Source organism: Hermetia illucens, chromosome 2, assembly GCF_905115235.1.
Source record: "Hermetia illucens chromosome 2, iHerIll2.2.curated.20191125, whole genome shotgun sequence".
NCBI lineage: Eukaryota > Metazoa > Arthropoda > Insecta > Diptera > Stratiomyidae > Hermetia > Hermetia illucens.
In genome coordinates, this window is record NC_051850.1 from 10162773 (window position 1) to 10189319 (window position 26547).

The following is a 26547-nucleotide window of genomic DNA, read 5'->3' on the forward strand; positions in this document are numbered from 1 at the left end:
CACACGAAATCGCCACTATTTAATGCGTGGCGGTCGAATGCGTTTCTCACGCTATTGGTGGCTTGATTCACAAGGCGGTAGTCAACGACCGATGTTGAGATGCAATGGTCTCGTAGGGAGCGGCTTTGCAGTCAGTGACAGTGATAAAATGTCGGCCTCTTAAGAGAATATAGTCGATTTGCGTTTTATTGTTACCACTACAAATTATAGGAAAATAATTCAATCTTTTGATGAACCATGTATTCATAAGTACAAGGTCAGGGGGGTCCGCAAAATCGGTTATACGCTCGCCACCCCATTGCGCGTTCCAAACTCTTTCCCTAATGGCACCTGCTGCCACTTGCCTTCGTCTATTCAACCATAAAGGTCGCCTAGATCTGAGATGGCAATGCCAACACCATATTGAGTGTGTGGGCTACCAAAATAGAGAAGTTTATAACCATTTTTACTGCGTTTGTGTTCTATATCGCAGCTTTTGACACCAGACCATCGGGATTCTTGTAGAGCACAAATATCAATACTTTTTTCCGAAGAGTTCTTGCCAGTTCCTCGGCCTTTCTATTGAGAGTGCCAATATTTAGCGTACAGGCATGTATTTGATTTGTTCCAACTAATTTACTTACGTCCTGACGTCATCCATGCGTCAAGAAGCCTTGCCCATTTCTCGATAGGACCGCCCAATCGCGTCGAACGGGGTAAACGCATTAGCATTTATCTTGGGCCTTAGGCTTATTACTCATCAGGATCATTTTGTTTTTAACGACATTGGATTCATTTCCTTTGTCGGTCTGGCGCGAAATAGTACAAAATACGTTGACTAAAACCAAAAAAAAAAAATGTTGTCTTGATTACCACTGGCAAAGCGCTTTAGAAAAAAAAAACATTTTACCGTTTTGCATACAAACTGCACATTTTTTTTGTGTTCTTATTTTTTATTTTTATCATTTTGTTTCTGTGCTGTAAAGAAAATAATAATTATTTCAAATTCCCAATTGTTCAACAGGAATGATTCCCGATATTTTCAAAAACTTTCCTCCCAGGTTTCTTCACGTAGAAACTGCTTTCCCCCATCATCCACAATCCACACTTCCCATTCAATTGACATTTGCTCATATTGAAGTGCCGACAGTTCTCCTCTCCGCACTTGTCAGTTAGTGCTGGCACAGAGTTTGCTCCAAGTTATTTATAAGTCCATCCAGCTCCAGGAAACAATTGATTTGCAGTTGTATCTTGCGTGAAGTATTCTCTATAATGAAAGCCGCCTAACCTGATTTGCTTCAGTTTCATTCGCATTTCACTGCGTCGTCTTGAAGTGATCGAACCGGGGTGTCGGCCAGCAACATCCAAGTGAGGTCGCGCTCGAATATGTAAATCCGCAGAAAAAAAAACAAGTTCCGTTCGTGAGAAGAATAAAAACAAAAATCAGTGGATATTTCGTGTTTATCAAAACAAAGAATATTTGTTTAGTGAGTGCGGCGCGACGTGTCGATTCGCCCCCGGGGTGAGAACGTGTGCGCTCATTTGTTTACTTTCGGAAAATTACCTGGACAAGTGCTTCGGTTTGGGTGGACTAAGTTGCATTTTATTTGTTCCGTGATAGACTTTATTCGTGCTATGTCTGTTGAAATCCTCCGTACGAATGGCAGGGATGAAATATTCCTGGCCGACACAATTGCGGGAATCCGGGCGCCGGCTTTCTGCGACTGTGTTTTCCCACGCAGCACGGATGTGCTCAGTTTCAAAGGAAACATCCACGACCATATAAGTTGTAAGTGCGGTGAAAATGAAGGACGCCCGCTAGAATGGATCTGGGATAAAGAATCTGCCGATCCGGCCTGTTATGTCAATGGACGGAACATCACTTTCCATCCTACTTTCAGTCAGGGAACTACCGTGATAAGAGGCGAAAAACGGCTGGAGCCGGGGATGATACACTTCTGGGAGATGAAAATCGTCACATCGCTGTCGGGAACGGAAACGGTAAGAAATGTGTTTTTTACCCAGATTGAACATGGCATGGATGGATGGATTGAACAAATGAGTGTCGTGGAAACAAAAAAAGTTTGCGTTCAGTCGTTTGTGATTGTATTGTGTGCATAGTTCCCTATTCGTTATGATACTTGCGGATTATATCCCTGCAAAGATAGGCTTAGTAAGTGCCGCCTTCCACTTAGCATTCCATCATGGCATCTGCATTTCGAAATCCTGGCTGGATGACAGGATTTTAGATTCTAAGCTCCTCGAAGGTGTTACTCTGTCTTTCGTTGTGACAAAGACTGCGCTACGCTTGGCAAGACAACTGACGGAGGAGCCCTAATAGCTGTTAAGTCCCCTCTCTGTGCCGAAATCATATTTTCCTCCTCCTCCTCCTCGTACGAATCTGTTACCATACGTGTCCTTCCGCCAAACGTATGTCCCTTTATCATATCCTGTGTATATTTTCTCTGCCTAAGCCCGCCTTCGCAGTCCTCTATGAAAAACAGGAAGGCGCTAGGACCCGATGCTATTTCAGCAGAGGTATACAAACTGGTATTCCAACACCGGCCAGACCTACTGCTCGGCGCATTCAACGCTTGCCTGAAAGAGGGCATTTTCCCTGCTCGTTGGAAGGTTGCGAGGCGTGCGCTGATCCATAAAGGGAAGGGCGACCCCGAATTGCCGTTTTCATACCACCCACTATGTATGCTTGACACTGCTGGGAAAGTGCTCGAAAAACTCATCAAAAGCAGACTCGCTGAAGCGATACGCGCTGCCGGAGATTTATCTCCCCGACAGTTTGGTTTTAGGGCAGGGAGATCGACAATTGATGCTGTCATGCAGGTCGTGGACGCCGTTCGACGAGCAGAGGCACATAGCCGTCGAACTCGACGGTTGGTACTCCTCGTAACACTTGACGTCAGAAACGCCTTTAATTCCGTAAGATGGAAAGACATTCTAGGCACACTAGACAATACCTTCAACGTGCCGAACTATCTCTTACAGATTTTGAGGGACTATCTGAGGAACCGCTCCCTGCTCTATGAAACACTAGAGGGTCAAAGGTGGATGGAGGTCACGTCGGGGGTAGCACAGGGATCCATCTTAGGGCTGGACCTCTGGAACGCTACCTATGACAGTCTGCTTAAACTCGACATGCCAGAAGAGTCGCGCCTGGTCGGCTATGCAGATGATGTCGCAGCGCTTGTTGTTGGACGCACTGTCGAACAGGCGCAAAGGAGACTCGGCATATTTATGCGACGGGTAAGCGGATGGATGACTACACATGGTTTCAACCTTGCACTGGAAAAAACCAAAATAGTCATCCTGAATAAAAGGACAATTCCGACCCTGCATCCCATATCGTTCGGCGAGTCAAAATCAGCGGTAAAGTACCTCGGGTTGACTCTTGACTCAAAGATGAGCTTTTCTGAGAAAATCAAAGCAGCAGCGAACAAGCTGCTGCTGGAGTTTCGGCTTTAAGTAGGTTCCCTTCCTACAACAGCGTAGATCCTATTTGGATCTATGCACATTCCTTAAACTTTCCTCGGGTCTGATGGACTGCTCCGCCGCTGACGAGATCACCCGCCGTCCTGCGTCTTATAACACACGTAGCGCAGACATTTTCAACGTGCCCTTCGCAGAGCTCGAAGTCTACTTTCATTCCCGGACTCCTTGGTTCTTTTAACTTCCCTACTTTAAGTAGTTTTAAACGTAGGATAAGTTTTTTGCTTTCTCCTTCTCCTGAGGACAATAATTACTTGGAATTTACTCTGTTTGTTGTCCGTAAATTAAATAAATAAATAAACTCTCAACAGAGCAGATGGTCCTTTAAGGGCGGCAGATGATCACGCAAATTGCCGACTTCATTGGATTTTTAAACAGCAAAAAACAACGGCTCTAGAAAAACTCATCTAAAGAGTACTAAAGATTACCCGCACAATCGTTAAATGTTAGCTGTGCACAATTTTTGGCGCTGAATTCCCGCGAGTTCTCTATTTTGCTACATTTTATTTGCAGTTGACTTTACTAACAACAATTTGGGTTCATCATTCATTGTGGCTATCGCGAGAGGTTTGTCTGATGCTTAATTGATAAGCAATCTGCTGACTTTACCTCTTTCCACTTTTATTTGTCCGTACGTCGACGTAAGTTTCCATTCAAAACTGAGTCGAATTAGAATAACAAATTCATGCTTAGCAAGTGCAACGTTAAAGGGGAGACAGAATGTTTTATGACCCGGAAAGCTGTCGGATTTTCTACTAAACAACCAGGCGAGGAATGAGAAAGGTGCCATATATTTTGTAGAGATTGGCGACTCTAATAAATATTGTTCTTGAACTAACTTGTTGACTTTTTTTAATAAAATCCGCAATAAGGATCAACATCTACCCAAGTGTGACATGCCAAGATATTTAATCATTGGAGCAGGGTGGATTAGGGCTGACAGACATCATCCCACCGGTTAGGGTCCCCCCCTTGAACACCACCTTGTCGTGGTGGGGGAGCCTGTGATAATCTAAGGAGCCCAAAACCTGAATATAGAAGCTTTGAATTTGAACTCTCCAAGTACAAGGTGGGACAAAGTAATCACTCTATGGGAAAACGCTATAACTTTTGCAAATGGCGCCAGTTGTCAATTCAGCTTTGACATTCGTGAAATAAACGAACGCAGAATACAAGTTGACAAGCCATGAATCAATTTACTCCTCAAGAACGCGAAATAATTGTTTCCATTTTTTACACAACAATTCGCCGATTGTGTTGGCGCAGCGTGAATTTCGTCGCAGATTTCCTGGCCGTCCGGCACCAACTGTGCAAACACTGCGGAGTTTGGCCACTCGCCTTAAAGAGACTAGGGCACTACAAAATGTTCCCAAGGCTGGCCGGCCCCGGAGCAGCCGTTCAACTGAAAATATCGCTGGTGTTGCTCATGATGTCGAAAAGGGCCCGGAACATCTACCAGACGGCGGGTCATCCAATTGGGCATTAGACGACAGTCCCTACGCAGAATTTTGAAAGATTGCAGACATTGCATCAGCTGTTAACTGTTGACCGCCAAATGCGTCTTACCTACGCTGAAGCCATTCTGAATCTCAACGAAGAGGAGGGCTATTTTCATCGAAAATTATCATAAGACTCATTTCCATCTTAAGGGTTACGTGAATAAACAAACTAATCGTTTCTGGGGCACTGGGAATCCGTGTATTCCCCACGCAAAGCGATTACACCCACTAACAGTTACTGCGCGCGCTACAGAGCCATGATTACCGATTTTTTCTTCCTCATTGGAATGAATTAGGACTGGAGAACATATGGTTCCCTCAGGATGGCGCACACTGCTCAAGCCACAACCGATATTCTGAAGGAAGCGTTCCCAGATCGCTTAATCCCTTATTTTGTTGATTTGCACTGGCCGGTCATATCACCCGATTAAAACGTTCAAGACTTATGGGTTTTTTTTAAAAATCACAGGTTTGCATCAACAAACCTCAGACTCGAGGAGGGCGATCAGACCCGAGTCTGCAAGGAACTCATCTGAAGTGGCTCTGCCACGAAGCCTCACCGGAGGTTATCTGGTACCATGGGAACCGGGATGGCCCTCTGAGAGCATATGCTCCAGGAGAATTCCTGGAGGATGTGTTCTCGGCCCAGTTATTTGCGGTTGGCCCCCTAGTGGGAGTTTCATGGTGGTTGTGGTTATGCCTACATTGCGGGCAGAGCTCCTCGGAGCTCAAGCGTGGAGTTGCGCTGTACAACTCGGGCGCCGTACCCCTTAGTTGCGGGAGAGGTGTTAGATAGGCCTCGCATCCACTGGTATGAATGCTGAGCCTGCACTCAGTATAAACCAGGACCGCTATGCTTGCATGGCGGGGCTCTGATTGTGGTCACAAAATCAATCCGCGTCCGAAGAGGACCGTGGGATTAAGCCTTCACGGCAGGTACTCACGTTAAACCCCCAGGACTTTCGAGTACTTAAGGAGAATATTCGCCAGGAATGCGAGAACCTATCGCTCGAAATGCTGGCAAAAGTGATGGAAAACGCCATTAAACGGCCCGTGTAGTCATCAACTCTGGCGATATCATTTTCTCGACATGATAGAATAAATCTAATGGATTAAATAAACAAATTTCACAAGCAGAACCAAAGTTTTTCATTAAAAAAAACAGCAAGAGAACATCTGGTGATTACGTTTACCCACCTTGTAGTAAGAATAGACTTAGAATCCACCCGCGATCAAAAGCTATCAGGTCGCGGTCAAGTCGCGTATTTTGGAGACCTCATCATGGGAGGCATGCTTTATATCTCAATCCGAAAGAAAAGTATGATAACTCTCACCTTGGATGAAACTGAAAATCCGACTATGGCCGGCCCGTCCGCGATGCTACTGCCTAAATCTCCTCGTAACGAGAAAAGGACGTATTCGCAAACTGCAGCCTCATTTCTGACCGCTGCCGCGAGAATTTCCTCCAAAATGGCAAACAATCAGAGGGACAATTTACCGTGCTGGAGCCTACAATGAATGCAGAGTTTAACAAATAAAATTTTCGATGGGCTCTTCTTTTTGGAGTGCGCTAATGAAGCATTATCTTCATTTTGAGAGTGAAGAACAATGATGGTCTTAGACTCATACAAATTAGATCGCTTCTCCAAAAGGATACTGCGGGCGGAGGATAGTAACTACGTTGGTAGAACCCCTGTATGGGGCCCAAGGGACTACAGAGTAAATCCTACCTGTTAGTAACTTCTTCTAAACCTTTTACAGAGCAAGCAGAAAAAAATGAAACCAGAGACGTGAACGGAATTGTGTCCGGAGCCTGGCTCTAGCTAGAGCTGGGCAATTGCAAAGGAAGTGCCAGGGGGTTTCCTCTTCTTCTCCACAGCATCGAACAAAAGGGAATTATAGGATATGCCGAGTCCTGCGGCATAGACTAGGGCCCCATGCAAACCTCCCGTAATCTTATTTGCATTTGCACGCGTCTGGTAGAAGAGCTCTCACGATCAGAGTTTGCTATAGGCAGACCAAATCATATTTGGCTTGGCACAGTAATGAGTCTGAAGTCTGCGACTGCTTAGTGCGAGTAGATTCCACTCTTGACAGTACCAGCGGAACGCAAATTGCACAAGCTAAAGGACTGCTAAGAACAGAGCCCTATCTGGCCAGTTCGACCGCCCGTCCATTCCCTTCTACGTTTCTATGATCCGGATCCCAAAGGAGAATGACCTTCAGCTTGCCGCCCAGATTGTTTAGCATGTTTCTGCACTGCCTTACCAACCTGTCACAATGGTCTAGTTAGTGAGCTGCCATTACTGAGCGCCACCAACGAAATCCTCCTTAAAACGAGAACGACTGATAAGATAAGGAATTGAGGGTTCTTTTTTTTTGGTCACGAGCTTCACGAGCCTGAGTGCGGCACGTTGGAGGTTCGTTACCGGGGAAAAGTACGGGAAGACCAATGCAGGGCACGGTATGTCAAAAGGAATTCCACCGTTGCGCTATTGACTTAAGAAGAAGCTGCCACAAATAGCGACGATTCCGCCACTGTATGCCGCACCACAAAAGATATTAGAAGTGGTTGTATGCTTTCGAATGGTCTATTGAAGGACGTTAACGGCAGGCTTGCCATGCACGATGATGACCAGTTGAGGAGGCCGAAGGAGCCCTTCACCACATTTACAATCGGACAGAATCCGTCGAAATACCGACTCTCCTGGACGATATAGCAACACGCGGATACGGACTGCTCCTTCAAACAGAAGCGCAATTATCAACACATTCGAACGGAGTAAGGACACCCCTGCGGAAATGTTCCGTATAACTCCTGCAGTGGTACCAAATTCACATCCGAGCACGCAAAATTTTTTATCACCGTTCCACCTGCTCTTTACGACTTCAAGAAAATTTTCGACAAAGTGAACAGAGAAAATATCTACGCTGTTAACAGAACATCATATGAAGGCGCACAATGTCACGTGTTGCACCGAGGTGAAATCTCAGCAGACTTTGAAGTCGACAGCGGATCCGACAGGGTTATATTCTGTCACCTAGTTTTTTCTTATCAGCGATGCGGTTCATGTTGCCTTTGCGGGAGGACGTGGAAGGGTCCAATGAACATAATGCCATCTGCCATCTTCAGTTGTGCAATCCTCCATTCACAACCGCACCTTCTTTATCTCTTCTGCCTCCCGACCAGCAGGGCAATCACCGAGTATTCTTCCTAGGATTACTCTTCCCATCCTTCTTTGTGTTTTTGATGCCGTGAATGGTTGCTTCGTTTTGCACTTTTATGCCGCTACCCGGCCTCCTCAGATCTCAGACGAAGAAACCTTGGTAATGTTTTCTTCAATGAAGGATCTGCACTCTCTGCCTCTGGAGAATGTTGTTAGATTCGCTAAAGCCTGCGAACGGCTTAGGCGGGAAGTCATTGAATAGGCGATTTATGGGAATAGTACAATGGGCCTCCCCCCAGTAAACTAAACTAGAAACTAAGCAGTCTCATTACACACTGGGGCTGTGTGCATACCGTGTACTCCATATAGGAGTGAATCAGAGACATACATTAAGGTTTGGTGATCCAATGTCACTAATCCTGCCCATCCCACTTGTTTAGCTGTATAACTATCTTGAAATTTATACGACCTTGTAAAAGGACTTCATCTCCTGGCCACTTCCGCCTACTGCTCTCTGGGTCGTTCTCCTAACAGACAATTTACTATTTCACCAATATTTAGGCATTCTACTGGGGAATGCGTATCATATAGCCATTGATGAGTTGCACGCCATTGCGATGCACTTCGGGCTTTTTTCGAGGACGTGCCTGGTACACTTTTCTGCTCCAGCAGCCAAAAATATTTGCTGGTGCTACTTTCTAAACAACTACCCTGCTTTAGTCTAGCTTAGACTAAAACAACTGGCGGTTTATTTCAATATAATTCGCAACCTTGTATTCTTGCGATGATATAAAGGAGCGTTTTTCCACCTGCTGCCACTTTCGGTCACGCTGCTACCAGGGCAGAGGTGAGGCAGCGTCTGAAGAGTTGCCTCTGCCCTGGACGAAACCGTTAGTCATTTTGATTTTTTTGATTAGTGAATGCTTAGGTGCTATGCCCCAACCTAGTGATCCGTGGACCAAGAAACGAGGGAGTAAGTTGCTCCCCGTTTGACCCGGTCCACCATCAACTCCGTCTACGTTATAAGGTAAATAAGCAGAGCACCATAGAATCTCCTTATCTCCCTGTTGGTTTTTTATTGTCAATTTGATCGTTGTGGTGTCGCCATCCCATGGGGTCATTAACCAAGATAGCTTAGAGGTCTTTTGAAACAACTATGTAGGAGCAGAGTCTATCACTTCCATTGTCATACAACAAGTCAGCATGTCGGGAGTTTAAGCCCCTAAATTCCCCACTAACAACCCATGGTTTTTGCATAAGGTATATGCATGTCTTGATTCGACGACTGATAAGTGTAGTCGCCGCTTTACAATGCTGCAAATTTATCTGAGAGATCTGGCACCTCATCTACGGTTCAGAGAAGATGTCGTGAGCTGCACGTCCGCCTCGATGGTTTCAGGAGCGGTCAGTTGTAATGTGACGGTCCCAAGCCCATAGTAATATCCGGTTCAGGAACGCCGATAGTGAGAAAAGTTCCCGCTTTATCGACTCTTCCCCTACTTTGCTAGCTAGTAGCATCCAGGTGTTGTTGAGGTTATTCTGGATTCCCAAGTTGTTCCAGGACATCAGCACCATTACGTTCCTGGAAGCCAGAAGAAGAACTTTCTAGACGATAGTAGCTCGTAAACCCTCTTCAGGATCAGTCGCGCACCCTTCCGCACATCGTTAAAGAAGGAGCAGTACTGTCTAAGCCACTCGTTCGTGTTTTCGTCAACAAAGTTTATTCGTAACATTTTACAGTATACAACTACCAACTCAAAGCCTAATGTAAACCCTTGCAAGGATTCAGTCCTTACAGCTAGGAGTTTTCTCCTAAGCTGCTCACACTGCTCTGCCCGCTGCCCCTCTGGTTTGCCCTTAGCCGCAGATGCCCCTGACGATCCTTTCTCGTCAACACTGGCGAATCTGAGTCTGGACTGAGGTTCTCCATCGAAGAGAAGGTTGGATCGTGATCGCCTCATGCAACACGGTCTCATATTGAATATAAACAAAACTGCATTTTTGACGACCGATTCCCATGAAACAGGCATAATCACTGTCAGCGGCAATGATCTGCCCAGGACTGAGCAATTTAAATACCTCGGGTCAACGCTATTAGCCAATGGAGAACTACGTTATGAAATTGCTTCACGCATCAACGCAATCTGGATGGCGTTCCACAACTGGTGTTCTTTGTGATCGACGTATCAACGAACGTCTCAAATCTAAAATTTACCGCAATGTTGTCCGTCCTGTCGTTCTCTATCGTTCTGAGTGTTGGTCAACTATAAAGGACAATGAACGGCGTCTTGCGGTAATGGAGATGAAGATGTTACGTTGGACTAGTGGCGGGACACGTTTTGATCACATCCGAAATGAGGATATCCACGATCTTTATGGGGTTGCACCGATCGTGGAAAAGTTGCGAGAGAGGCGTCTTCGATGGTACGGTCACGCAATTCGTGCTAACGAGAATTCACTTGCAAAGATTGGTCTGAACATCGAAGTCGATGGTAAACGACCAAAAGGCAGACCTAAGCAACGGTGGCTTGATACGCTGGATGGGGATTTGAAAGCCTCGAGATTGCACCCAGATCAGGCATCCGATAGAGCCAAATGGCGAAGCCGATCACGACGAGCCGACCCCGCTTGTGAACGGGACAAAGGCTGAAGAAAAAGAAGAAGAAGGCCTTTGTTTTGCCCGGGAAAATAAGTCAATCTCTGCAGAGCTCCTTTTTGCCGAGACAAGGCTTGTTGAAATTGAGGGTTGTATCCAAAGTTCACCGTTCATAGCCACATTGTAATCCCCTTCAGCTCTCGGCACGGTAGTCACACCTTGTCTTGGAGTTTTGATTTCCGTTTACCTTAAGGTGTCACCTCTGGTCTCCCGGAGGATCCTTCTTACTGAGCTCTCTCGCCACGACAAGTTTGGTAATCGCCTAGAGAGTGGTTGAAGCTTAATAAAATCGTCATGCATTTCGTTTGCACGTCCTCTCTCTTCCTAGCACTTGCTTTTGAGGAAATATTATGGTATTTACCGGGACTTTGGTACCATTTCTTCGACGGGATGACACGCCTTTTTGCTTCTAAGGAACCTGCGATCTACCCCCATCTTAAAATCTTTTTTTTTTCAATTGCCTCATAATTTTTTTCTCGACTAAAAACCAAGCAGCACAGCAAAAAACATGACCCTGTGCTGCTTCCCTTACTGATTAGATTGAACTATTCTAATTAATTGACTCCTATCGTTTTCTAAAAATGTCGAAACTCATCTCGGAGAAAAATGAATGATTCAAACCAATGCCATGAAAGTGTCGTTTCAAATTACTATTGAGATTAATTTCCATCATTTACTGCACCTTGCGTATTTCATCCATGATTAATTCATGAAGTTCTGAAATATATCACATTCGCATCACGTGATTATCTAGATTCTATGAGAAACCAAGGCCAGCAGGGGGTGGGGCGTTATCACTTCATAACTACGGATCGTTATATAGCCTCCAATAAAACATTATTTACGCTAGCCAAGTGCAATTTAATTGTGCAGCACTTAGAGTAGCGCAATTTGCATGCAATAACTTTTATGATTAGTCACACTTTAAATATAACTTCAGCAACAACGAGAATGTTTAGTCAATTTACAGCTTCGCCGTTTAATCTTTGAGCTCACCCAATAAACATGTTTAGCCAGATTCCCCGCAATTGAACAAAAACAAATGTGGAGCATGTGAAGTCTTGGAGACAAATCGGACCATCTAAGAAAAAAGTAATCTGGCCATTGTCCCATATTTAATTACGTATTTCATGCGGCTGGAGTCAGAGAACTCATTGAACCATGTTTTCTGCTATTTTGGTATCAATCTGAGTTTTTTTTCTGTGTCGAAACCGCCTAACCTGCAATCGCAGAGATAACAGTTATTAGCTGCGGTTCTAAGGAAGGGTCAGTGTTTCAATTTTTTCTTGTTGCTAATACAACAAAGCTTCCTTTAGGTCATTTAATCTCATCACTCTGAGACATTTGATATTATTCAGCAATGGAAATTGGGTCAAGCTTGATATTTTTCACTGTTCTGTGATTAGCTGATAATCTGGTCGAATAGAAAAGCATTGATTAGAGTTGCATATGAAGGGGGTCGGTTCTGTAATAGACAATTTAGAGAAGCGACAAAACAATATTATCTCCCTTAAAGTAGTTACCTTGGCCAGAAAACTTCAATCGGTATGACCTTATGACCTTTGTATATCAATCACATTCTTTCAGACACTCTCCATAGTCCCCAAAATTATGTTCCTTTCAGACATTCCTTAATTTGAGGAAAATAAAAAGCTACAACCAGTCGAATAAAAGAGTTAGGTCATGTTGCGTTATCCAGGTGCCTACAATGTCTTGTCCAACACAAATTGTTCTTCTTCTGACCCCAAAAAGGCATTCCTTTGAGCAACCTTCTTAACAATTAGTCCTGAAAATCCTACAGAAATAGTGGAGACACCTTTCTTCAAATGTCCTTCTTCACAATTTTCAGTTTTCTCGGGACCATTTTTGAGCCAAAGCAAACTTCCTCTAACCATAAAAACGTTCCTGAGACCTCCTGCCGAAATTGAAAAAAATTGACCCCGGGGCCTTAAAAATTGGGAAAAAGGCAAAATCATCGAATTACGGCAGACGATACCTCGACCGAACAGGGAGGCCGCCCAGATTCAGGGAATTCAAGAAAGATCAAACTGCGATACCGGGGACGAGAGATATCGCGAAAAAATTTGAGGCCAGACGACCCGGCCCCCGAGTCGTAAAAATTGGGAAAAATGTAAAATCGTCGGTCTACGTCCGGAGATACCTCATTCGAACGGATGACTCCGGAAATCTGAGAAGCTGCAATCCCTGGAGCGCAAGATATCGCGAAAAATCTGAGACTAAAAAGCTTCGCCAAAAAGTGGGAAAATTGAAAATTTTCGCGACCCCCGGGTCGTAAAAATTGTAAGAAAATGCAAAATCAACTGATGATGACCGGGCGAAGCGGCCCAGATTCGGAAAATGTAACAATTTTCACCCTACTATGCCGGAAGCGCGAGATATCGCGAAAAATTGGGAGTTTCCACGACCCTCGGTTCACAAAAATTGAGAAAAATGCTAAATCATTGTATTACGACCGGCGATACCTCGTTCGAACGAGCAAGCGTCCCAGATTCACGAAATTCAAGAATTTTCAAGCTGTGATGCCAGGAACGCGAGAAATTGCGAAAAATCCGAGGCCAGAGACCTTGACCGAAATGGGGAAAAATTCTAAATTTCCATGACCCCCGGGTCGCACAAATTGGGAAAAGTGCAAAATGGCAAGATTACGAGGATGCGATCCAGAATCCGGGAGTGCAAAACTGTTCAAGCTGCGATATCGAAAACGCGAGATATTGCGAAAAATCCGAGGCCTGAAAGCTCGGCTGAAATGGCGGAGGGGGAATTGAAAATTTCCACGACCCCGGGTCGTAAAAATTGGGAAAAATGCAAAATCGCCCGATTACCACCGGAGATACGTCTTTCGAACGAGGAGGCGACCCAGATTCCGAAAATGAAGATTGCGAAAAATCTGAGACCAGAAACCTTGGCCGAAATGGGGGAAAATTGAAAATTTCCACTACCCCGGGTCATAAAAATTCGGGAAAATGCAAAATCGTCGGATTACGACCGGAGATATCTTGTTCCAACGGGGAGGCGACCCAGATTCGCGAAATTCAACAATTTTCAAGCTGTGATGCCAGGAACACGAAAAATTGCGAAAAATCTGAGGCCAGAGACATTGGCCGAAATGGGGGGAAAATTGCAAATTTCCATGTTCCCCGGGTCGTAAAAGTTGGGAAAAAGGAAAAATGGCCGGATTACGACGGGCGATGTCTCGTTCGAACCAGGAGGCGATCCAGAATCCGGGAATGTAAAGCTTTTCAAGCTGCGATGCCAGGAACGCAAGAAATCTCGTAAAATCCCAGGGCAGAAGACATGAGGAAATCGAAAATTCCCACGACCCCCGGGTCTTAAAAATTCGAAAAAATCAAAATCGTCGGATTACGACTGGAAATACATCGTTCGAACGGGGAGGCGACCCTGATTAAGGAAATGCAAGAATTTTCAAGCTACAATCCCGCGAACGCGAGATATCGCGAAAAATCCGAGGCCAGAGAGTACGGCAAAAATGTGGGAAAATTGAAAATTTCCGCGACCCCCACGTCTTAAAAATTGGGAAAAGGCAAAATCGTCGGATTACGACCAGTAATAATTCGTTCGAACGGGGAGGCGACTCTGATTCAGGAAATGCAAGAATTTTCGAGCTACAATACCGGGAACGCGAGATATCGTCAAAAATTGGAGGAGAGCATGCCGAAATTGTGGGAAAATTGAAAATTTCCACGACCCCCGGGTCGTAAAAATTGGGAAAAATGCAAAACCGTCCGATTACGACCGGCGTTCGAAAGGGTAGGTGACCCAGGCTTACAAAATTCAAGAATTTTGAAGTTGCGATGCCAGGACCGCGAGATATCGCGAAAAATCTGAGGCAAGAGAACATGGCCAAACTCTGGGAAAATTGAAAATTTCCATGACCTGGGGTCATCAAAATTGGGAAAAATACAAAATCGTCGAATTATGACCGGTGATACCTGGCTCGAATTGAGAAAAATGCAAAATCGTCGGATTTGGACCGGCGATACCTCATTCGAACGGGGAGGCGACCCAGACTCCGGAAATATGATGATTATGATGGCGATACCTCGTTCGAAAGAGGAGGCGTCTCAGATTTACAAAATTCAAGAATTTTGAAGCTGCGAGGCCAGAAAGTTTGGCCGAAATGGCGGAAAATTGAAAATTTCCACGACCCCCGGGTCCTAAAAATTGGGAAAAATGCAAAATCGTCGGATTACAACCGGCGATACCTCGTTCGAACGAGGAGTCGTCTCAGATTTCGAGAATGCAAAATTTTTGAAGCTACGATGTCGGATACTCGAGATTTCGCGGAAATCCGAGGCTAGAAACCTTAGCCGAAATGGGGGAAATGGGAAATTTACACTACCCCAGGGTCGTAAAAATTGGGAAAAATACAAAATCGTCGGATTACGACCTGAAATACATCATTCGAATGGGGAGACCTAGATTCAGGAAATGCAAGAATTTTCGAGCTACAATCCCGGGAACGCGAGATATCGCGAAAAATCTGAGGCAGGGAGCATGGCAAAAATGTGGGAAAATTAAAAATTTCCACGACCCGGGGTCATAGAAATTGGCAAAAATGCAAAATCGTCGGATTGCGACCGGTGATACCTCTTTCGAACGGGGAGGCGACCCAGATTCCGCAAATGTGGCAATTTTCAAGCTACGATACCGGGAACGCAAGATATCACGAAATAGCCAGAAATCTTGACCGAAATGGGGGGAAAATTGCATATTTCCATGACCTCCGGAGTCGTAAAAATTGGGAAAAATGCAAAATCGTCGGTTTACGACCGGAGATATCTCGTTCCAGCGGGGAGGCGACCCAGATTCAGGAAATGCAAGAATTTTTGAGCTACAACCCCGGGGAAAAATGTGAGGCTAGAAAGCTTGGTCGAAATGGGGGAAAATTGGAACTTTCCACGACCCCCGGGTTGTAAAACTTGAGCAAAATACAAAATCGTCGGATTACGACCGGCGATACTTCGTTCGAAGGGGGAGGCGACCCAGATTCACGGAATTCAACAATTTCAAGCTGCGATGCCAGGAACACGGAAAATCTGTGACCACCGGACCTAGCCGAAATCGAGATAAATTGAAAATTTCCACGACCGACCCGGGTCGTAAAAATTGGGTAAAATGCAAAATCGTCGAATAACAGCCGGCGATACCTCGTTCGAACGGGGAGGCGACCCAGATTCCGAAAATGTGACAATTTTCAAATCCGAGGCCAGAGAGCATGGCGAAAATGTTGGAAAATTGAAAATTTCCACGCCCCCCGGGTCGTAAAAATTGGGGAAAATGCAAAATCGTCGGATTACGACCGGCGATACCTCGTTCGAACGAGGACGCGACCCAGATTTCGGAAATATGAGAATTTTCAAGCTACGATGCGGGGAACGCGAGATATCGCTGAGAGCAAAGAGTATGGCGAAAATGTGAGAAAATTGAAAATTGGCACGACCCCCGGGTCATGAAAATTCGGAAAAATGCAAAATTGTCGGATGGAAACCGGTGATACTTCGTTCGAACGAGGAGGCGCCCCAGATTCCGGAAATATGACTATTTTCAAGCTACAACACTAGGAACGCGGGATATAGCGAAAAATCTGAGGCCAGAGAGCGTGGCCAAAATAGGGTCAAATTACAAAAAGGACCCCCGGGTCGTAAAAATTGGGCAAAAAATACAAAATCATTGGATTATGACCGGCAATACCTCGTTCAAACGCGGAGGGGACCGTGATTCAGGAACTGCAAGAATTTTGGAGCTACAATCACAGTAACGCGAGATATCACGAAAAATCCGAGGCTCAAATGGGAGAAAATTCGAAAAGTTACACGAACCCCGGATTGTAGAAATTGCGAAAAATGCAAAATGGTCGGATTACGACCGGCGATACTTCGTTCGAATGGGGAGGCAACCTAGATTCCGGAAATGTGAAATTTTTCAAGTTATAATCCCGGAAACGCGAGAAATCGCGTAAAATCCGAGGCTAGAGGGGCATGGCGAAAAATGAAAATTTTCACCACCCCAGGGTCGTAAAAATTGATGCAAAATGCAAAATCCTCAGATTTGGACCGGCGATACCTCATTCGAACGGGAAGGCGACCCAGACTCCAGAAATATGATTATTTTCACGCCACAATCCCGGGAACGCGAGATATCGAAAAAAATCCCAGGCCAAAAAGGTTGGCCGAAATGTGGGAAAATTAAAAATTTCCACGACCCCCGGGTCGTCAAAATTGAGCAAAATGTAAAATCGTCGAATTACGATCGGCGATACCTCGTTCGAACGTGGGGTCGTCTCAGATTCCGAGAATGCAAAATTTTTGAAGCTGCGATGTCGGATACGCGAGATTTCCCGAAAAATCTGAGGCCAGAAAGCTTGGCCACAATGGGGGAAAATTGAAAATTTTAACGACCCCTGGGTCGTAAAAATTGGGGAGAATGTAAAATCGTCGGATTACGACCGGCGATACTTCGTTCGAATGGGGAGGCGGGCAAGATTCACTAAATTCAACAAGTTTTAAGCTGCGATGTCAGGAACGCGAAAAGTCCGAGGCCAAGGGCATGGCAACAATGTGGAAAATTTGAAAATTTCACAACCTCGGGGTCTCAAAAATTGGAAAAAATGCAAAATCGTCGCATTACGACCGGTGATATCTTGCTCGAACGAGGCGGTGGCCCAGATTCAGACAACGCAAGAATTTTCAAATTGCGATGCCGAGAACGCGAAAAATGCGAGGACTGGGGACCTGACCGAAATGAAAGAAAATTGTCAAAAATGTAGAATCGTCGGATAACGGCTAGCGATATATCGTTCGAACGGGGAGGCGACATAGATTCAGGGAATGCAGTAATTTTCACAAGCTGGTGAAAATGTAGCTCTGGATGCGTGGCATAATTTAAAAATATCTCAAGTTCGCCGGGACCAAGATTACAACCGAGGGAGCTGGTAAACTCGATTCGATTAGCTTCTGAAATGTCTCATAATTCCAAATTTCTGAACAAATAAATCATGGACAGACGGGAATTACCACTCAATCGTCTACGTAACTTGTTATTTTCCGCCTTACAACATACAATATATATATATATTTGACTATCTTAGCGTTTCGCCTTGATGAAACTACTCCCTATTATCTTCAGTTCATCCTTCAGCTATTCGTAGAACGTTCTTAATTGCGTGATTAGAAACAGAGACACGACGATGGGGATCAATAAAGAGCAAATGCATTGTCCTATTGCATAGCGAGCTTAATTGCATAAAGATTGGAAAGTTACTCGAATGCACTTGCACTAGCACTAATGGGTTATCATAAGAATAATGAGCATATTATCGTGAGGACATACTCAACATTCTAAATCTGAACTTTCAACAGCACTGTCTTGACCTGATGTTGGATGTTATCTCCAAGTGCTGGGTGCCATTATGTCGTTCAGACAAATGGAATCAGAAATACATCTGAAGTTAAATGCTTGGTTTTTCCAAGGCTCCTACTCGTAGCTCTGAAGAATATGCATACGCGCATTATCTTCATTTTTTGGACTCACCGCTATGTTCTAGGTTCATCGGAAATTTGGAGCAAACATTCGGAATTATTTATTTTTTCTTTATTTATTTTATTAATGAATATCAAGCTTCCTGCATCAGTTCATACATCAAATGAACTTCACGGTTAAGACAGGCTTATCGCATGTTAAGTAGACCATGCTCAAGTTTCGGATGCAATAACGATGGCATTGATTCTTTCGGTGTCCATGGTCATAGGTTAATCTGGCCTTGCATGGTATGCTCGGCGGAAATCTCGTTCAATGGCCGCGCCCTGTTATTTCGAATTGCTCATTTAGTGGTACATTCATGCTCCAATTAAAATGTTCATGGAAAAATAATAAATAATTTTATTTCGTTAATAACGCCCTCTTATTACTATAAATAGACACACTATACCTCGTTTAGGGGATAATGGGAACATACATTACATAACATGACAAGCGTGGTTCCTCTTATCTGATCTATTCACTGCCTCTTTGGCTTTCAAGCCAAGAAAGCCTTTTGTTATAGAGAACCCCTGCATGCATTGTAGAAGAATTGAAAAACGTTTCTGGGTGATAATGACCACAAGACTAAACAACTTCAACTTGATGTCAGTATCAAGGTACCAATCCTTCAAAATTTGAAATAGCAAAACAAAGCCGAAGCAGCACTGCAAGCAATGTTGGTAAAGGATCTATATCAGTGAGAATACTACAATTTTCTCTGTGGTGGTTTCATTTTTCCTAACGCCCTGTCATTCCTGTAAAATATTCTAATCTCCTATTCACTGCTTTGTGAAATGTAGAGCATCTGTACAGTCTCCTCCTCCTTATTACTACTTTCCCCTGTTATATTTTCAATGAGACTGTACCTCACTTCGTTATCTTTACACTTAATTGGGATAAGCCTACAGCAGCAAGACAAGCACAATGGCGAACGCAAACGTCCATGACGACAAGCATTTGAAATGAAGATTGAGAAGTTGATATTCAACCAAATTAAACATCGCGGGGGCCGCCCATACATGCAAAGGGGGGATTTAAAAAAATCAGGAACTTGCAGTTAAATGAAATCTAGGCCTCAAAATATGTCCCATTCCCATATCTGCTCAAATAAACTTATTAGTAGTACACGAGGTTAAACAATTAAGTAAGTAATTCTCTAACTCTGCCATCCCCTTTAAAGTAGTCCCCTTGGGCAACTATACAGCGATTCCAGCACGTTTTCCATTCTTCGTAACATTTCTGGAACGCTTCGACTGGGATGCCCGCGAGTACCCTCGTCACGGCCGCTTGAATGTCCGTAATTGACTCAAAATGGGTTCCTTTGATCACCAATTTTGTTTTAGGGAACAAAAAAAGTCACAGAGTGATATATGGGGCGAATAAGGCGGCTGTTGCAACATGGCGATCCCTTTAGAGGCTAAATACTGCACGCTGAGGGCGATGTGGCACGGCGCGTTATCGTGATGAAGGATCCAGTTACGAGCGATGTCTGGGCGCACCCTGTTGATTCGTTTTTGCAATCTTGCGAATACTTGGCGATAGTAAAATTAATTTACGGTTTGCCCAGTGGAACAAATTCTTTGTGGATGATTCCACGGCTATTAAAAAAGGTAATGATCATGGTTTTCACCTTCGACTGGCTCATTCGAGCTTTTTTCGGGCGGGGGGCGTGTAGGGACAACCATTGTGAGCTTTGGCGTTTGGTTTCCGTGTCGTATTGGAAAAACCAGCTCTCATCGCCTGTAATTCGATCAAGCAGCGTGGGATCGTTTTCCACTTGCTGCTTTTGCTCCTCAGAAAGGTTCTTTGTAATGATCTTCGTGCACAAGTTTTTCATCTCGAAATCGCTTGTTAAAATTTGTGTGATTTCTTCACGGTTCATACTCAGTTCCGAGGCCAAACGAACTGCTAAACGTCGATCTTCACGGATAAGGGGACGCACACGCTGCGCATTCACGTCAGTCCGCATCTCGACTGGTCTGCCACTCCGCGCCTCGTTTCCACGCTTTAACGCCCCTCCTTCAACTCTTTATGCCATCGAAACACCTGGGCACGACTAAGAGCACTATCACCATGCACTTTTACAATTTTAGCGTACATTTCCGAAGCTGTTTCGCCTAATCTGGCGCAAAATTTTATCGCGACGCGTTGCTCTTCGTGACGAGCACCACCAACAGACGTCTACTCAACACAACCCAGCAGGCGAACTAAACAAGCTAGAGCAATGGTGAATATAAAAATGGAGAGGGGAAGGGGAAGGGAATTTGAAGGTTGCAGGTTTACCACAAGCGCGGCAATAAAATCAGTCTCATTACTTAATTGTCTAACCTCGTATTACCAACTTTTAGAAATTGACTGGAAAACCCCCCTTAGGTTCACCCTAAGACTACTAAATTGCACTAGCATAGAGGACAATATCACGCGTATGCATGCTCGTCTGTCAACAAGAGTATGTATGTCTCCTTCTTGTAAGTTGGGTGACGGATTCAGCCATTTATTGCGGCTTTGCAAGTGATGTAAGACTTCCATCTTCCAGCGACCCCAGAAGGACTCACGCAGCTTGCTGAATAACCTCCATCGGTTGCTGATGGACGTACGCTGGTCTGACTCGCTGTATGGTTCGGAAGGGCACAGCGAGAATGATCCAACTAAAAAATGGGACTACGTTAGGGCCACAGCGTCGTTGGGAGATGGGGAGCGAGGTCAGTAGGGCTCAGGTCTGGCGTTGCACAATCTGCTGCGTTGTCAGCTGATCGTACATGCCTCCCTTTAGCCGTAGGAAGCCAGGTGATGATTTCACTTGTGCGGTTGTCAATAAAGGTTTGCCATTTGGACGGAAGACCTTTGAGCCATTCTAGCACGACTCGGGAGTCTGGCCACACGTAAATCGCTTTCGGTGATCGCTGCGCTGCATCGAGGTTATGCGAAACCAATCGAGCAGGAAGCGTCGCTGCACAAAGTTCCAATCGAAGTAAGGATGGAACCTTTGTTTTTGCTATTAAGAGATGCATGTCCAGGAACGACGGCATAAGCTCGTTGCGAAGCGTCTGCGAATGCATTAAACTGCCAGTTGTCATCCTCCAAAATGGGAATTCGAATCGTGGAGATCTCCGCAAGGTCGCCTCCAAATTGAAAAGGCTACGATAAAACGGAGTCCCAACCCAGGTTGTCCAGCCACAATTTCTTTATAATGATCTTGGCTATGACAATCACGGTAGCAAGCTAACCTAATGGATTAAATAGACGAGCGATCTCAGAAAAAATCGATCGCTTTGTTATCTCCATTTTATAAGGCGCAGCTGAGATTTTAAACATAAACGCATCGTCCTTCGGGATCCACTTGAGCCCAAGGGCGGATATGATGTGATCCAATTTGACATCTTCCTCGCGCAGACACGTTGATGTCAAGCATTGCAAAAATTGCTGTTCATTCGCTGCCGGGTGCCACTAGTTGTTCTCGTCGATAAAGTGTCTCTTCGATTGTGCCTGCTCCATTAAAGAGATCACCCACCTGGAGTTTGTACCGAAGAATAGCAGCCGCCACAGGGCAAACTAGCCCCTCATGCACACACGGTCTCAGATTGAATCTAAATAAAACTGAATTTTTGACGACCGATCTCCATGAAAGAGGCACAATCACTGTCAGTGGCAGTGACCTGCCCAGAACGGAGTGATTTAAATACCTCAGGTCAACGCTATCAGCCAATGGAGAACTGCGTTATGAAATTGCTTCACGCATTAACGCAATCTGGATGAAATTGCGTTCCACAACTGGTGTTCTTTGTGATCGACGTATCAACGAATGTCTCAAATCTAAAAATTACCGCAATGTCGTCCGTCCTGTCGCTCTCTATGGTTCTGAGTATTGGCCGACTATAAAAGGCAATGAACGGCGTCTTGCGGTAATGGAGACGAAGATGTTGTGTTGGATTAGTGGCGTGACACGTTTTAATCACATCCGAAATGAGGATGTCCGCGATCGTTATGGTGTTGCACCGATCGTGGAAAAATTGCGAGAGAGGCGTCTTCGATGGTATGGTCACGTATTCCGCGCTAACGAGAATTCATTTGCCAAGATTGGTGTGAACATCAAAGGCTGAAGAAAAAGAGTTGGTCGCTGCGTGACTAACGCGCTCACAATTTTTGCATTGCAAAATCTGCTTTGTCTTGATTTGTCCGAGGCGAACAATGATATGATTGACGGCTTTCATTTTGGCGAGTTGATTCTCGTCAAAGGTGGCGTCAAAAGTTATTAGCCAGAGGTTGCTCTGGCGATTTTCACTTTTTGCTCTGGTTGTTAGGAAAGGCTTCATGCATTTAATATTTCTGATCACCTGGGTGCAGAGGTCATATCTGATTTCCTCAGGGAAATAGATGTTGTCTAGGCTACCAAGTATCAGGGAAGTGGTCTTGTCGGTCGGCAGCGTAGAGCTATAAAATTTAAACTTTTTGTCGACCAAGTCCTCTGTGGAAGTTACAGTAATATGGTGGGTGTTGTTGCCCGTCCTTTTAACAAGGAAGTTGTTTGGAATTGCTTTTGCAATTCTGTTTTTTTGTTGCCCGAAAAGATTCGAGGCTTTCCATCACAACAGGGGTAGGAAATTTTTGCTCCTGCTTGGGTTTGACAGTATTAGGTGTGGGACTAAGTCTATTAGATTGCAGGGTGTTTTTGCTTTTTTATATTCTTGGAACAGATCCTCTTGGTGGTGGAGTTGCTGGTGCGTCTGTCGCAGTTGAAGGTCGAACATGTGGATGCTGACGACATGCTGGTACTACGGGAACTTCAGAAGTGGGTTTCTTCATTCCTAGCGATGGGAAATGTTCGCTGGCGGAGCAGGAACCTAATGTGTCGGTGGTGGTGGTGCTGGTTTTTTCCATTGCTTATCCGGGAAAGCTTCAAGGATGATGAATTGCAGAAACTTCATCATGTCGCCCAAATCATCGTTCGGTTGAGGGCGGTAAACTACGAGAGGCGAAATGTTCTTGTTCCTCAGCGCTTCTACGTCGTCCTTCCCAAGTTGGTTGGGTGCAGCAGTGCGGGGGAAAATTCGCCTGGCTCATCAGTCTGATATTCGATGTCGGATGACATAGGAAATTCCTCGTTAAATTCATCCTCCGAGGGGTCCTTCGGGCACCCATTGTCGCTAGAAATCTCTAAGGAGTGAAATCAATTCAAATCTATTCAGGTTTTAGCATTTAGCCTGAGTGATCGCGCTGATCTTGGCGGCTGGTCGACGCGACCAGGATGGCTGAATGCTGCTTTGATTTTAACCTTTGCTGTCCAAAAAACGTCCGAACCTTTCGGTGGCGAGGCGTGAACTGAAACCTTTTATACCTGAAGCGTTCAGCTTCCGGTTTCTCGACTTGTTTATCCGTACTGGACTAGACTAATTGGGGAAAAAGTTTGTGGATCCGACCTAATTCAATCTTTAAAGGATGGTACGATGGTCAATCTAGTTTTATGTGCTTGTTTTGTAGATGTAGGCTTATCTCTTACTTCTCTGGCTCTTACCATTATTATTGATGGATGGAACTAGAGCATAGTCCCCAAGTTGATGGATGAAGGATATCTGAAATATCAAAATGAATTCAATGTTTTTTGGTAGTCATTCAATTAAAAATAATTTCATTTCAGATGGTTGGAATCGGAACCGACAAAGTTGACTTATTTGCACATCGCTTCCGTTTCACGAGCGCCTTAGGACTGGACAATCAATCGTGGGGATTTTCATTCCGCGGCAAAGCACAGTACAATAATCGCAGCATATTCTACGGAAAACCATACTCACAAGGATGTCTCGTTGGAGTTTATTTAGACCTGTCGCGCGGCTACTTAGAATTTTTCCTCAACAGAAGGTAACATACTTCAAATCGGGACCAAGTGTCTTTCCTACACATTTCTTGTTACTACAGATCTCTTGGTATTGCATATAAGAACATTCCAGTCGATCCGTCCGTCAAAATCTATCCGATGACTTGTTCAACAGCGGCCAGTTCTGCGATACGCTTAATAAACTCTACATCGTGTCCTGATAACTTGGAATTCCGATGTATGCGTGTTGTTGCTAAAAATCCAGACTTATTGGCTCATCTGAATCGTATGCCGGGACTTAAATATTTATCAAATCGGTACTGGTATCTGATACCATATCAAGGTAATTCAAAAGATACACGAGAAGTTTTATCGCTGGAAGATGAAGCCATTTTAAGTACACGTAAATCGAAAAAAAATGAAAATATCAGGTAAATAAAGATGACTAGCGAGTTGAGCTTTGTTTAGAGTGAAATTCTGTACGCGAGAGTGGATGATTGATCGAGTGTTGTATTTTGAATGAGTTTCAAATTTATAAAAAGTCCATCCTGGTAGAAGTTGGAAGTGCTTGTTGCCTTTTTCTTCTCCTTTCTCATCTTTAAGCTGCGCTAGTGCACACATTCAATCTGCTTGGTGCAGTAGACACGCTTCTATCGAATACTTAATTACTGTTTAATCGTTTTGTGTTGATTTTTAAATAAAGCAAACTTAGCATTTGGGGGTTGTGTTTTATATTCCACTAGTCCACTAAGTGCCTTGGTGAAAAGTAGATTTAATTTCTAGTTTTTTGCAGGATTTTGAAACAAAATCCGCCAGAACCAAGTTTATTGTTTATTTATCTGTGCGTCGCAAGACTCTTCTTCGAAACGGCTGACACTACAGTTATGAAACTGAACTACAAAATGTGTTGCCTAAACCTAGATTAGAATCATCTCCATCATTAATTTTTCACTCATATCCATTCTTTCAGATGATATCGACGACATTGCCGACATTTATGAAGATGCACACACGATTAAACATCGTGCATACCTAATAGATAGTGAGGATGAGTTTGATGATTTGCTACTAGACCCAAGAGAATTTTTCTATTTCTTTTGTGACCATTAAGAAGCTCGCACATATCAATGGAGATTTTAAAACATAAAGAATTTATAACTTATATGAGAAGGAAAGCTGTAAGAAAACCTTTTGAGAAACAGTTCTGTGAACGTCGGCAAGGAAGCATTCATTAATTTGGCAAAGTCAAGTGGAATCCTAACCAGATTTCAAGTATTTGTAATGAGAAAGAAGAACACATTTTTGGATTATTCTCCACCCAGCGGAGACTCAAAAACGACGACCCACACCTACTTAAGAAAGAACACGACGAAACGAGGAACAAACAGTGCAAAAAATTTATACTTATTTTGTAAATTAATCTTAAAATAAATTTGAAGATGCATAACTCTGTTTTTCTCCTAGATTTTTTCAAATGTTGGTATTGAATCCGTAAGAGAAAAGAGAGCCGAGTAGTTCCCATCGATGAATATTGGGCTCTTGCCAGTGAACCACATGACCATACCATCGAAGTCGAATCTGTCGCAATTTTCCCGCAATAGATGCAATGCCACATTGGTCGCAGATGTCCTTATTTCGAATGCGATTATAGCACCCAACACAACATCTTCGTCTCCATTAAACGCGGCGGGGCGGCGTTCATTACAATCGATAGACAGTCAGCACTCTGAATCACAGATGCCGGCAGGGCGGACGATACTACGGTATATTTTGAATTTGAGACACCCGTTGATCTCATAACTTGGTGATATGGTTGTTTTCTACTTTTCAAAAAGATCTGAGATTCTCAGGATTTTTTAATAATTGGAAATATGGAGTACATAAGTTTCACCCCTCTTAAGGCAATCATTTATTGCCTATTAGTCGGCCGGCCGAAACAACAGTGGTTTGATATGCAGAATGGGGATTTGAGAACCTCACGATTGTATCCAGATCAGGATTTTTCTAAAACTAAATGGCATCAGATCACGACAAGCCGACCCCGCCTGTAAACGGGGCAAAAGTTGAAGAGACTACTGAAAGAGACCGATAAGTCTGCCATACACACTCCGGCAAGCCTGTTAGTTCCCCGTACCAGCAACCCCGACGGCACTATCAATTAAAGCGTTGGGCATAAATTCACATGGTACGCTACCTAGACAGCCTTCCAGGCGAAGATCAGCCGGGCACACCAACTCACTCATGTACCGGCTTGCCTAAACTCCCTTCGGATCAGCCTGTTGTCCAAATCGTCTTTCAATCGATCGCCACCCACCTTTGTAGTCGGAACTAATCAGCCAACCAAACCCCACACACATTTCGGCCGTCTGC

The 26547-nt window shown here is 44.4% G+C and overlaps 1 protein-coding gene across 2 annotated transcripts; it reads left to right on the plus strand.

Moving 5' to 3' along the window:
* Nucleotides 1-1125: 1125 nt before the first annotated feature.
* Nucleotides 1126-25599, plus strand: LOC119649300 (SPRY domain-containing SOCS box protein 3). Of its 2 annotated transcripts, none has more exons than XM_038051395.1 (4): nt 1126-1980; nt 24001-24221; nt 24279-24520; nt 25148-25599. In XM_038051395.1, the coding sequence occupies exons 1-4, from the start codon at nt 1615-1617 to the stop codon at nt 25285-25287; spliced, it is 969 nt and encodes a 322-aa protein (XP_037907323.1). In that variant the 5' UTR covers nt 1126-1614; the 3' UTR covers nt 25288-25599. The 2 variants fall into 2 exon arrangements, with proteins under 2 accessions (XP_037907323.1, XP_037907324.1); XM_038051396.1 differs by having other exon boundaries at nt 1127-1980; nt 24279-24608; nt 25148-25282.
* Nucleotides 25600-26547: the final 948 nt, after the last annotated feature.